This window comes from Sebastes fasciatus, chromosome 1 (assembly GCF_043250625.1).
Source record: "Sebastes fasciatus isolate fSebFas1 chromosome 1, fSebFas1.pri, whole genome shotgun sequence".
NCBI classification, from domain to species: Eukaryota; Metazoa; Chordata; class Actinopteri; order Perciformes; family Sebastidae; genus Sebastes; species Sebastes fasciatus.
In genome coordinates this window covers 30983067-30997847 of record NC_133795.1, presented here as the reverse complement: position 1 = coordinate 30997847, position 14781 = coordinate 30983067, and the positions used below count along the sequence as shown (strand labels likewise).

General features: G+C 37.1%; 1 protein-coding gene across 4 annotated transcripts; it reads right to left on the bottom strand.

Annotated features, from left to right (window-relative positions):
• Nucleotides 1–53: 53 nt before the first annotated feature.
• sp1 (sp1 transcription factor) lies at nucleotides 54–9696 on the bottom strand. Of its 4 annotated transcripts, none has more exons than XM_074642782.1 (6): nucleotides 9629–9696; nucleotides 8937–9016; nucleotides 6095–7505; nucleotides 4494–4635; nucleotides 3683–3876; nucleotides 54–2074 (listed from the first exon to the last, which is right to left on the bottom strand). In XM_074642782.1, the coding sequence occupies exons 1-6, from the start codon at nucleotides 9633–9635 to the stop codon at nucleotides 1770–1772; spliced, it is 2139 nt and encodes a 712-aa protein (XP_074498883.1). In that variant the 5' UTR covers nucleotides 9636–9696; the 3' UTR covers nucleotides 54–1769. The 4 variants fall into 4 exon arrangements, with proteins under 4 accessions (XP_074498883.1, XP_074498893.1, XP_074498904.1 ...); XM_074642792.1 differs by having other exon boundaries at nucleotides 3683–3873; XM_074642803.1 differs by lacking the exon at nucleotides 9629–9696 and adding an exon at nucleotides 9510–9602 and having other exon boundaries at nucleotides 8937–9008.
• Between the last annotated feature and the right edge of the window lie 5085 nt (nucleotides 9697–14781).

Here is a 14781-nt window from a genome sequence, read left to right as displayed (position 1 = left end):
GGTTGTTGTGTTTGTTAGATTGAGACTCAAATTTGCAAAGAAAAGAGACAAAGTGTATTCATAATTTTAATCCAGCTGTTGGCATTTGCAGTAGTTGTATACACACAATATAAAATCCCTTATTTAAAACGGGGCAAAAAAAAAATAAGATCACTTGTTGTCCGATGAACTTAGTCTATAGAGTTTCAAAGGAGAGATTTTTAAACATACATTTTCTGACATCATACAATTATCTTTGTCAAGTAAAGCAGAATTCTTAAGCAAAGAAAATTTAAACAGGTGAGAAACACCTTTTCAGAAAAAAAAACATTGACCCATAATACATCTTGCAACTTATTTAATTGGACAACAAAGGGATGTGTGTCCGACGCTTGCCTCAAGCTGGATCTTTTCCAGTTAGAACTTTAACATATGCATTAGACGAGTAAAAATTAATAGAAAGTTCACGGACCAGAGGGAGATTTCCTAGTTTTGCTTATAAAATGAGTATGAACCTTTGGTTTTGAGCTTACATATTTATGCTGTCTGGACATTATTACAAAATATTTCACTCTGACCAGATATGACTAAAAAAAAAGAGTTTTCCACCAAAAGAAACAACGTGACTGCAAGGCAAAGATAAGTATACCACAGGAAGAAAAAAAAAGTACTGGGAAGATCTGGACTGTATAGAATACATTATTCTATGACAGAAAGGCTCTTAAATTTAAACATTTAATCTACATATATATATATATATATATAAAAGTAATAACATAAGATTAAGATTTGATTGTGCATGAGTTCACACAACTGAAAGGCAATCTCTTGCAATCATGTAAGATGATCCTGCCTAAGCTAAGAATTTCTGTAGCCTTTACATTACCAAAAATATATATATACATAAAAAAAATCTAAATGTTTTGCTATGATAAACATATCAAAGCATGATGGCTTGAATGTGTGTACCTACATAAGAGGTTAAATAGTTATTCTCAGGATTTCAGTGCCCTTAACACACCTACGTCCTCACACTGATTAGTGCTTCTGGCTCTGACCTGGTCGTGACCTTCTCTACTTCAGCCCTCCTCTAATCCCTAAAACACTTCTCATATTATTCCTATGATGCTGGGATTGTTAGTTTGTGAACACGTCCAGTTCTCGCAAAACTGCAACCGCAGAAATGTGAGAAACAATACAAAATATTTTGCTGCTCAAGATTGTTATAATTTCAGTTTTAGGGGGGTGAATTTAGCATTAGAGGCCCGTTAGCCTGATACAGCAGCCCGGTCTGAGAGGGCAGGACACACCTGAGGTGAACAGGGACAAGGAGCAATCAGCCTTGGATAAAAGGGTGAGAGTCTGACTTAGTAGTGTCATCTCTTTACTATAGAAGCTTGTAGAGAAGATATTACTAGCTACCAATTCATCACCAAGATGCCGGTCTGTGTGTGTGTGATTGCAATCCCACTATCAAGTAAGATTGAGTCTTTGTGTGGGACAGATGTTAGTGTAGTGCCATTTCCATTCTGGGGAAATAAGATTCCATGATTTCTCTAGTCTAACATTTCATCATACTCTAACCCTTAAATGCCTCCAAAGGTGGAGATCCATATTCCTGCTTCAGTTCTCAAATTCGATAGTGTCTGTTGTGTTGCATCTGTGACCGCCCTCTCCCGTCTGAAGCCTTTGAGAGGTTCTGTGTCCTGCAGTCAGACATGCCCTTTTTTAACCCCAAATGTCCGAATGCAACATCCACCAAAGCCCGTCTTCCTGCTCCTCCACCGTCCTTAGAAGCTGTTGCCGTTAATTTGGTGAAGGTCCACCTGCATCATGTTGATCCCGCTGCTGGCTAATCGAGCTATGCTCTCTGCAGATAAGGTTTCCATGGTGACGATGGTGTGCTGGTCACTGCCTGACACTGCTCCTGTGACGACTTTTGTTCCTGCCGTAGGGGAACCGGCGTCCGTCGAGACTGGGGTGCCGCCGGGGGTGGTGACTAATTTCTTGTTCAAGTGGGTTTTGATGTGCTTGGAGAGGTGGTCGCTGCGCATGAAGCGTTTGGGACACTCTGGGCAAACAAACCGTTTTTCACCTGAAAAGGAGGGGAAAAATAAAGTAAAGTAATGCTAAAGCAGCAACTTACGAATATTTTCATTATTAATTGATCTGTCCATTAGTATCTTGATTTATCGTTTGGCCCATAAAATGTCAGAAAATAGCAATTTCCCGAAGCCCCAAACTGACATATTCAAACTAGAGGTCCAATAGGGCGTTTTACAAACGATGGGCTCCGATAGTGGCCGATGGCTGCGCAGCCTCCGCCGGTAACGAGGGGACGTAAATCACAGTTTTGAATGGAGACTACATATACAGTACATAATGAGGCCACCCTTGTAGAAAAATATCTGTGTGAATGTGATTAACTTCTGATCATAATCTAAACAACTGTTAAAGACCCCATGAAATGGCATGCATGAGCATGACAGACTTTAAATAGTTAAATAGTTTGAGATACTGTTTTTCAGAAAGAATTCAATGCATTATTCTGGTTGGGGTTAGAAAATGTGGGCTAAACCGTCGCGGTCCCGGAAACAGCTGGTTTTACAGAAAGCAGACTGGTGGTATTCATGTCATATTTGACCTGTTTTAGATTTATTCCTCCCCACAAAAGTTATCTCTCGAATATATAACGCCACACTATCAGCTCTTTGTCCACAATACAAGACAAGCAGACCGGGAGGAAAAGAAAAAGGAGGGAAAACTGTTACTTTAACCGATTTACCATTTTGGCGTTCTCTATTCCAAATAATCCAGCCATGTAACCATCCATTCATTAAATTAAATTGCACACTTTAGGATCCTCCTTACCCCCGTAATATGCACGAACATTAATAGTTTGTAAAAGGAGCAGTAACGGGACGCGCAACAGAAGTAATCCCGGCCCGTCATAAACCACAGAATGGCGTATCGCCCATTGTAAATAAATAGAACATATTCCAACAATGTAATCCATGAAATCTCACTTCAAGATGTTCTCTTACTAATGATGAAATTCAGAGTGACAAAAACTGGTTTAGTAATAATGGCGTATGTAAAAGTAGCTGACAAAGAACGTCATAAAAATCAACTGACGGTGACTAAAAAACCTTTCACTTGAAAAATGAATCATGGTTAGTTTGATCTTCAGTTCCAAATGTATTTATTTATTACTTTGAGTTTGACATCAGTTAGTTATATAGTTTGTATTAAAGTAAAAGATTGTTCATTTTCTGGCAGGGTCAATGTCATTTTTTTTTCGTGGGGGTGGGGTATCGGCCGGTTAATTGGCTATCAGCTTTTTCTTGTTCCAAACTATCGTTGTTATATCGGACTTTAAAAATCCACTATCGGTCAACCTCTAATTCGCACCTAAAGATATTTATTTTAATTTAAATGAATACAAAAACAAAGCATCAACCTAAACATTGATTATCAAGTTAGTTGCCAATTCATTTTTTGAAACCTGTTGCAAAAAATAGATTCCCTGGAGAGCTATGTTGCCAAGAAAAACAGATGTTGAAGTATGCATGTAGGCTTATCCTTTACTATTTTACATCAAAAAAGCAAGTCTTTGGACTTTATTGTCATCTTTGACATTTTGCAGTTGTGAGAGATTCAATGTTTTCCTCATATTGTCAAATAAACTAAACTAAATCCTCACCTGTGTGCGTCCTCTTATGGCGCTGAAGCTCATCTGAACGGGTGAATCGTTTGCCACAGAAAGACCAGCCGCAGACGAAGGGTCGTTCTCCTGTGTGCCAACGCAGGTGGGCCCTCAGGTGGGATGTCTTGCCGTAAACCTTCCCGCAGCCGGAGATGTGACAAATGTGCTGCTTCTTTTTAGTTGGGTCCCTGCTTGAAGTAAAAAACAGAAATTAAAGGGTTACTGATTTTGCCATGTGTTATTCAGAGGTTACATACAACCAGCTGAAATAGAAATGTGTTTCTCTGAGATACTCTTTAGAAAAACCATGATTTATTACACCTTGGGTTTAATTTTTGTAGCTCTGGACAACGGCTCTGATAAACTAGTTTCCTTTAAGTGCTAACATTAAATCACAAAGCTCTTTAATCACAAGGCAAAACTTATGCTTTATCTTACACACTGACAACTAACAATGAGTTACAAATAACAGTATCATCAGAATATAATAAAAGAAGACATTAAGATATGAAATCACCACTTTAGGTGCCATAACATCCACCTTTGCAAAGCTCATAATGTTTTTGGTGACATTGTCGGAAATGTATATATTCAAATGTTTGTTATTTTAACTGTATCGACTCCGGCCCAGGCAGGAAAAGTTAACAGTGTTTGGAAGGGAACCCGCTCCCTATGTAGATATAAACGTCTCATTCTAAAGTAACAAAACTTTATTAGGCATTATAAGAGTAGACTTAACAGCAGTGCTGTTGTATTGGATTGCATTAGACTGTACAGGTGTCCCTATCAAAGTGGTTCAAAGACATACCGTCCTTCTCCGTCCTTGCAGAAGGGGCAGGTGCAGGCTTCCCTGCGGTTACGTCGTCCTTGATTTGGTGTGCTCATATCCTCATCATCCATAGCTGTGCTGTCCTCCAAACTATCTCCGCCTGTCTGCAACGTCCCTTCTCCTGTAGTGATGGAATAGAAAATACTCACGTGAGATCATTTATAACAATGGTTTGAAATATTTTTGGTTTATACATCATCAATCAAGTTTAGAACAAACTTCATAATACATCGAGTGTTTCTGCAATCTTTCCTGTGAGAAAACCCATTCTATTCCTCGGAGAGATTACAGCTTGCTTGTTTTTAAGAATCTATTTAAATGTCAAAAAAACTCAGATGCTACAGCGTCCCTTAATTACTGTTTTTTTTGTTTTTTTAAATTGCAGGTGCACCAAAAGAGTAAACCAGTTACATCTATGTATGTTAAAAATGTGTTCTGGCGTCAACTATATGTTGCCTTCTGGCTGCAACTAAGAGATCTAGGTCATTTCTGATAAGATCTACTGCAAGTAATTTCCAATGCTATATATATACATATATATATATATAGAGTCACACATTTTGTATATTCATTTATTTAAGGGCATTTAAAATAGCTTTATTCAACATTGCTGAAGAATCAAACAATACTAAACCCAGGGTGTTCAGAAAAGGTTGTCTATCAGTGTAAGTACCAGTGAGACATACTATTTGAATATAAGATTAAAAAAAAATAACATTATAAGTAGCTTGAGAATAAACAGTCAAACCAGATAACCAGAGAAAGCCAGATAGGCCAAGGCCTCCAGGCTTTCACTACTATAGTAAAGTAAATGTTTGTAATGTCAGCACAGAGACTGATGTGTAGTAAAATCTACCATCTAACACTGCTGGAGTCTAAGCAAAGCCTGCTACATACGAGCTGATGGGAAGCACATGATTTCATAATAAGGATGACAGAGCAAATTACACGCACTAAAAACAGACCCAACGCTTCCTCACAAATATCACACATGTAGACTGGCAAAGGTTTGAAGATAATGTGAGAGGCTGCCAATAACAGAACTAAAGAGGGGTTTCGACATGATAACGGTTACTATAAGAGGGGAGGGGTCAAGTTACACCCCTACTATAACAGAAGTTGTGGCCAACCCACAATTACAGTACTATAATGAAACCATCGTCTGAGGAGATGCAGTGTCGCAGAGAAGAGAAAGAGAAAATTCAACAAGAACACAAACGCATGCAGTACAGGAAAGGGCTGAGGGAAACACTAGACCAGCTGAACTGGTTAAACCAGTATAGTGCAGCTCTCACACACAAAAGAGATCAAATCCAGAGGTACAAGAACATTTGCATTTCGGTCTGGGGGAAAATGTCAACACAGCTTGTAAACATAATTTTCTAGACTACTTAACATATTTACTCAGCCAAACTGCCAGCTAGTCTACCACTGAACAATTGCTCTGTATTATAATAGTTGTTGGTTATTAGACTTGCTTAAAGTCACTAAATGTAAACACAATCAAAAGGTTAATTTCAGCCTCTGTTTTCACTGAATAGCAATTATTCCTAGAAAACAAAAAAAGGCTACTGACTGACCTGTTGTGCTAGCGATGGTGATGGGAACAGTCTGCAGCTGGTGCATCTGCAGCCCGGCCCCTCCGAGTGTGTTGAGATTTATGGTCTGGATGCCTGGGATCTGCACTGTGTTGACAGATACTCCTCCGGCTGTAGCAGCACCCTGAGCCTGGCCAAGTTGGGGGAGAGACTGCATTTGGGCCAGCGTGATCTGTGGTCCTGTCGGACTCTGGATCTGAATGGTCTGCCAGCTCACCTCGCCATTGGGGCCTACGGTGCGCAGGAAGATGGGGCCTGTGTTTGGCATAATTTGAAGATTTTGAAGCCCTTCCTGGCTGAGTGTCGGAGCCGCAAATACCTGACCCCCAGCGGTAACCGTACCAGCCTGGATAGTCTGGAGGGGTGTTCCGCCTTGGATAACCTGCTGAGGCTGGATAAGGATCTGCTGTGGCTGCTGCCGATCTCTGTTGTCTGGCTGTATTGGGACACCCATAGAAGATGCTGTGTTCTGCTGGAAAGTCCCCGTCAGCACGCCATTGCTGTTGTGCGTTTGGGTCATTCCATAAGTAGAGGAGGCCTGCGTGGTGACAGTGGACGCACTCGTCATGTAACCTGCCCCGCTGCACACTGGATGTTGCTGTTGCTGTAGCTGTATAAGTTGGTTTCCCCCTGTATCCCCTCCACCATTTGCATCTCCCCCTCCGCTTGTTCCAGTGCTGACGGGCAACAAAGTGATGTTTCCATTTAGTAAACCAGGCATATTTGCTAGGAACTGGGGCTGGTTCTGTAACATGCCATTGCCTAAGCTTATATTTTGTATGGGGATGGCTCCCTGAAGGAGACCGGGCATCGTTATGATGTTTCCTGCTGCACCAGCTCTGTTGGTTGCAGCTATGATCTGCTGGCCATTAGGAGAGGACACTATCTGAAACTGCTGCCCTTGTGCTGCAACACCAGCAGCAGAATCCAGCTGAGTATGTGCCAATTGCAGAGTCTGGCCATCTACTGTCTGAAACTGGGGAATAACCTGGTACTGAATGTTGGGCATCATACCTGATATGGTGGTAAGCACCTGCTGACCCTGCATTGATGGAGCCTGAGTGACTACGTATTGCTGTGGCTGCTGCTGCTGTCCCTGAGTGCTCACAACAGCTGTTGATGGTGACAGCACATGTCTGCTCTTGCCTATGTCAGCTATTGTCATCACCCCTGAGGAGTCGGTGGTGATGGTGTTAGTGCCTGAGGTTGATTGAATGCCAAGAGGGATAACCTGCCAGCCGTTAGCACTGGAGGTGAATACACCCTGGCTTAGGTCCAGCTGTTGCTGCTGGATTTGTTGTTGTTGGTCTGCAGGTGAATCGTTCTCTCCTGGGGTGTCAATCCGACTACATGTGGCTGCCAACAAAGCGAGAGGAGATGGCTGCTGTGAGTCCTAAAAAGAAAAAACATGAAAAGGAAAAGAGAAGGAATTTAAATAGTAAAAATACATCTTAATATCGAACAAACATGTTAATGCTGCAGCTGTGAGAAAAAACAGAAATGGTTGTCAAAATGTTCACTCATATAAAATCTACTGACACAGCACAAATTAGTATACTAAATGTAAATAATAATAATAGCAATATAGTGGGGCTGTCAAAGTTAACGTGATAATAATGCGTTAACGCAAATTTGTTTTAACGCCACTAATTTCTTTTAGTAAAAACTGGTATGGCCATTGTCAAAGGGGTACCTTGACCTCTGACCTCAAGATATATGAATGAAAATGGGTTCTATGGGTACCCACGAGTCTCCCCTTTACAGACATGCCCACTTTATGATTATCACATGCAGTTTTGGGGCAAGTCATAGTCAAGTCAGCATACGGACAGCTGTTGTTGCCTGTTGAGGTTGAGTTTGGCATTTTATGATTTGAACATATTTTTTATGTTAAATGCAGTACCTGTGAGGATTTATAGACAATATTTGTCATTGTTTTGTGATGTTACCAATTTCCAATAATATATATATATATATATATATATATATATATACATACATACATTTGCATAAAGCAGCATATTTGCCCACTCCCATGTTGATAAGAGTATTAAATACTTGACAAATCTCCCTTTACGGTACATTTTGAACAGATAACATTTTTTCGATTAATCACGGAAAATCATGCGATTCAATATTTTAATCGATCTTAAAAGGCCAAAACATGTTTTCAAATTAAAATAACTTTTTTGATTCTGATAGAAAATAAAGCTTAGATTTAAAAAAATAAAATAAATACCACAAAATAAATGATGTAACTTGCATTGAAAATGCCAATCTAACCATACTATTTTGCCACACTCCCTAATTCATAACATTAAACCTAGTTTGTGTCATCTCTGTCCAGCTCTTTCTCTCTCTGGAGCTGTAGTAAGGAGTCTGAGGGTGGGAGAGTCTGGGAGGAGAGTATGGGAGGGAGGGACCACATTTCGTGTCCCGAGCAGCGGCGGGCTCGGCTTCCCCTCCCCCCAAACCCACCCACCTCCCTCCCACACTTTATCTTGCCCTATAAACTGACACACTCCTCTAGCCACCCCCCTCCAAGGCCAGCCAAATGGGCCGAGCGAACAGCAACATGTAGTGCCGGGGTTTGACGGGAACACCCCGTGTGGGCGACATCTACCTGCCCATTCACCCACCCCGGTGATACATGTGCTCTGAGGAGGAAATCAACAAGCCAGTAACAACAACAACAGAGAGGATGAAGAACAGAATCAAACACACTAATAGGACATATAAACATCAATGCATATGAGTGGGGGAGTATCAGTCAATGCTTCTCGGGTTGACAATGATTTTGCAAACAGTAGGAAAGTTAACCTACTTGTGCATTGGTGTTTCTCTTCTGACTGTAGCCTCCACCGCTCTCCACTGCGGCCATTTCACCCTGCTGCTGCTGCTGATCTACAGGAGGAAGAACAAGAGTTTACTTTATAACATCACTTCTACTAAAAGGTGATGCATTTCCAAACAGCAGATCATAAAGCTGAGTTGGTGCTGCATCCAGCAAATGTGGGAGAAAACACACATGAAATGAAAGCCCACAAACATGACCCAACTTTAGGAAAAAGTGAAGCAACTCGTAGAAGAAATAAAAAGGAAATGATCCAGCCACAAGTACTAAAGGGCCAGCTAGCCTGGAGGAGCTAAGCTAACATCAACTCACCACAACAAGTAGTGTTCAGAAAGTACAGCTAAGTATGAGCTCGAGAGACCAACATGTAGTTTACACTGCACCACAAAAACACTACTCAGCTCGCTCACTTGATGAAGTTACATGAGTGTGTAACGTTAGTGTTAATTAAGAACACACATTGGTGTTATAAAGTGAGCTAGCTCTAACTAGCTCTACTTGGTTGGTTAGTTGGTCACTTTTAAACTGCTTAGAAAACAACACACTATCATACTTACTACAGTGAATACCTCTCAAACAATGTGCTTCTACTTCTACTTCTAACTATTAACTATTAATGTTCAGTTCACGACATCCACACTGAGTTAGAAAAGTTGACTTACTGCTCATAATGTTGAAGACGGGAGGAGTCTCTCTCTCTGCTCTTTCTACGGGCTGACAACTTTTCACGACTTCACACTAACTTGATGAGCTGCCTCTATGAAGGAGACAGAGCGGTGCGTTGGATTCAGCCACCTGCAGCAGCCGGCTAGCTCCGCAGAGCAGGGATGTAGTGAGCAGCTGGATTTTAAACCTTGACATGAATTAATTATTATTGCATGAATTACATTACGTGAATTCATTATTATTACATGAAATACATGAATTACATTACATGAATTAATTATTATTACATGAATTCATTATTATTACATGAAATACATGAATTACATTACAATAATTAATTATTATTGCATGAATTACATTACGTGAATTCATTATTATTACATGAATTACATTAATTACATTACATGAATTAATTATTATTACATGAATTAATTATTATTACATGAATGACATTACATGAATTCATTATTATTACATGAAATACATGAATTCATTATTATTACATGAATGAATTATTATTACATGAATTACATTACATGAATTCATTATTATTACATGAAATACATGAATTACATTACAATAATTAATTATTATTACATGAATTACATTACATGAATTCATTATTATTACATGAATTACATTACATGAATTCATTATTATTACATGAAATACATGAATTACATTACATAAATGAATTATTATTACATGAATTACATTACATGAATTCATTATTATTACATGAAATACATGAATTACATTACAAGAATTAATTATTATTACATGAATTACATTACATGAATTAAATTACATGAATTAATTATTATTACATGAATTACATGAATTACATGATATGAATGAATGAATTATTACATAAAATACATTACATGAATTATTTTATATTAATTAATTATTATTACATGAATTACATTACATGAATTAATTATTATTACATGAATTACAGTACATTACTTAATTTTTATTACATGAATTACATTACATGAATTATTTTATATTAATTAATTAATTATTATTACATTAATTACATTACATTAATTAATTATTATTACATGAATTACATTACCTGAATTAAATATTATTACATGAATTACATGAATTACATGACATGAATTAATTATTATTACATGAATTACATAACATGAATTAATTATTATTACATAAATTAATTATTATTACATGAATTACATAACATGAATTAATTATTATTACATAAATTAATTATTATTACATGAATTACATTACCTGAATTAATTATTATTACATGAATTACATTACATGAATTAATTATTATTACATGAATTACATGAATTACATTACATGAATTAATAATTATTACATGAATTACATTACATGAAAGAATTATTATTACATCAATTACATCAATTACATTACATTAATTAATTATGGTGTAGCCTACGGTCTAAAACCTGTTCTATATATAAAGCGTCTAGAGATGACTTCTGTTATGATTTGACGCCATATAAAAATATGTTGAATTGAATTGAAAATTGAATTGAATTGAATGAAAGACTTTATTTCGAAAATAAAAATAAATAAAAACAGATACAAAATAATAACAAACAAAACAAGAGTAATAGTTTCCGAAAAAGGAGTAGGTAGAAGTAAAACTTATATTTCCCTACCCCTTTCTCACTTCTCCTCTAATAACTCATATATCACAGAATGATAATATAATATAATATATAAACTATCCCAGATTTATTTACATCCCAAATTAAATATATGAAATAAGAATATCATATATTCTTATAATATAATAACACAAAAATACGAGAGTAATAATAAATTAAATCAACAAACAAGTCACCTACGTTTTTAAGTAAAATAAAATGCTAAAAGTTCATGATTCAACCTCATTTGTTGACGTTTTTTCAGTCGCTATGATATTAATGTCTTTTAAGTACATGCATAGTAGTGTACTATCGCACTGTCCCAATCATGAAAAGAAGCGTACCTCTCTGGAAGCTGCTTGAGAAGGATTGCTGCTCTCCTCCAATGGGAAAGCTCGTTTCTGCCACCGAGAGTCAACTAACCAATGTAATTGGCCCAAAGGCGGAGAAATGGGCGGAACCAAGCATGGTTAGGTTGTACCTCTGAGTATGATTGACGTTGGGTTATCTTGTTTTCCGCTTTAAATGGCGCCATGAGTAAAAATATGTTAACATAAATATTGATATATCCCCTTACTCCTTCTGTGATATTCAACAGTGTGTGGATGCAGTGGCTCATCCTCTCGCTGTGAACACGGAGGTGGAGCAGGAGGAAGGAGGCGGAAGGCGGATACTGGGTGTTTAGGTCTTGCCTCCGTGGCTGCTGGCCACTCCCTGGTGGCGCCCTGTGGGCTGGTACACAGAGACCCCATCACACTCACACACTGGCTGCAGCCAGGCTGCTGGGAGGAGAACATGGCTCGCTTGTAGGAGGGCTTGTATTATTGGGATGTGCAAAAGGGGGCTGTCAGTGAGGCAGCACATGTGCCATGTAAACAGGACAGGAGGGTGGAGTCCATCCTCAGGGCCAAGCCTGCATCCACCCAGCTGTCAAACACTCTCATCTCACTACACTTAGTCAGAGATATGATGCATGTCACAGCCTAAGAGACAACCACAGCAACACTTACACTCTGCCTTTTATTTACTCCTCTACTTCATGGTTTGTTTGTTTTTTGTTTTGTTTTTATTTGTTTGTTTTATTGACACAACAAACATGAATTACTTCTTTAGAATAGAATAGAAAGCTTTATTGTCATTGTATTAAATACAACGATATATTGCACAGAAAAATGTATTCACATTCTGTGTATTCAGTATATTCTTTATTGTTTTCTTCCATTTACATGCATGTTCTTTTTAAATATCTATATATTGTAATTTGCTTAATGAATTGTATTTATGTATACATATATATGTTTTTGTTTTTATATTGTTCTTTTTTATTTTTATTCATTGAATTGAAATTTCTCTTTTGTTTATTTATAACACAAACATAACACACCCAATCAGGTCAAACTATGTATTGTTTCAGTAGGCCTATACAGCTTTTGGCTGCCAGTGCCATTAACTCCCTTTATAGCAGTGGAAGAAGTATTTAGAGTATGAAAAAAAAAAAGTATGAATAGGCCTATCACAATACTTCATTACAAGGTAAAGTCCTGCATTTCAAACTTTACTTAAGTAAAAGTACGGTAATATCAGCATATAAAAGTACCAGTGTGAGTAGCCTATCAAGGTGCTGCAGGATATGATAAGTGTTGATCCCCAGAGGGAAAATTTAAGTTTTGCAGCAGCACAAACACATAAATAAGTACAGATAAATAAGGAAATAAAAATAATAATAATAATAAAAATAAGAGGTTTATTTTTTTTTTTTATTTAACCAGGTAGTACTCATTGAGATTAAGAATATCTTTTTCAAGAGAGACCTGGCCAAGACAGCAGCATTTAAACATACATTAAAGTTTCAGACGCCACAACATAAAACAAATGCAAAAATAAAAACATAGCATAATATCATACAAAACACATTAAAATCAAGTGTTTGAAGTCAGATTAAAGTGAAAATATTCAGAAACACAGACAGCTCCCGATTGACTCTGCTTCTAGGTCTTTCATTAATTTTTTTAATTCATCAAAAGTAATCAGATTAGTATCAGAGGTATGTTCAACTACAATAGAAGTAAATAGAAATTATACAAGAGCAATTAAAGACAAAGAGGTAAAGTGGTAATGGTGTGGTCTAGCAGTGAGTCAGCAAGAATATATGCCAGTTGAGTTATGCATTCATTGTTACTGATGCATTACATCATATTACTCTTGTAGTTGAGATGGGGCTCTTTTTAATTACATTTACATTGTTGGGTAGTTTAATCTATAATAAAGCATCATATTTTATGTAGGTATTTTATTTATTAGGTATTTTATATTTGATGTATGTAGGCCTTTTTAACTGCAGGTATTTTGACTAGGAAAAGCACAGGTGTAATAGCATTAACAATGGCTCTGTTTTATTCAAGTGATCCAGGAAGTCATGACAGTGTGACAGTGAAGCAGCATGCACAACACCAGGACCCGGAAACTGAAATCTCTTGCAAAGTAAAGAGTAACCTTAATATGAAACACATTTAGTGGAGTAAAAAGTCTAATAAGTAGTAGTATAAAGTAGAAATAAATCAAGTAAAGTAGATAGGCCTCAAAATTGTACTAAAATACTGGAGTAAATGCACTTCCTTTACTTTTCTCCTGTAAATTCCTTTGGGCAAGTCAGTAGTCTGCATACATTCTTGTTTTACCTCTTTTAAAGAACAAAATGTTTTTTCTATTTGCACAATAGCTTTCAATAAAAAATGTAAATGGCTTCTGTTTGCATACCAAGAAAGCAAGCCAATAGACTGTAATGTCAAACACATGATATCAACTTAACAAATGAAACACACAAAGCTCTCACATGTTGACGTCTAACAAAAAATAAAATAAAAACAGCTTTTGGTCTGCCTTTTGAGTCATTATTAAAGTCAAGTCATTAGTAAAGGTTTCATGAGTTTCTCACTTTCTGACAAGCCATCGTGGCCATAGTTTATTTTAGTATATGCCTTCAAGTAGGCAGTTATGAATGTTTATAAATCATTTGATAAACTAATAGATGATGACGAGTTTGTCACTTTCTAATAAGCCATCAGTAACATTTAGGAAGTCATTGATAGAAAGATCTTGCAGTATCCAGAAGTGCAGGTGCTAAATGGACAGATTGTAGTCCATATGTGGTCCTGAAGAGGTCAAACAGGATGTGATGGTGTTTTAATAGCTTATAACGAATCTATAAAGCATTCATACATATTTATTTAACCCATCATAAAGATATTAGTTATTATTTTTTAAATAACTTAGAAAATGGTGCTGAAAAGTTCCTGTTAAAGTTAGTGTGATGGAGTAATGGCAGCTGATGTGGCATTTCATGATCTGATGATCTGATGTTCTTTTCACACATGCAGGCCACCCCAAATTAGACCTGAATGGATATGGATTCATCATTTTACAAAAAAATAATCATGTGTGAGTTGATCTGCAATAGCCTATATGTTGTTCATATAGTGTGCCTATCTTGTGAATTATAA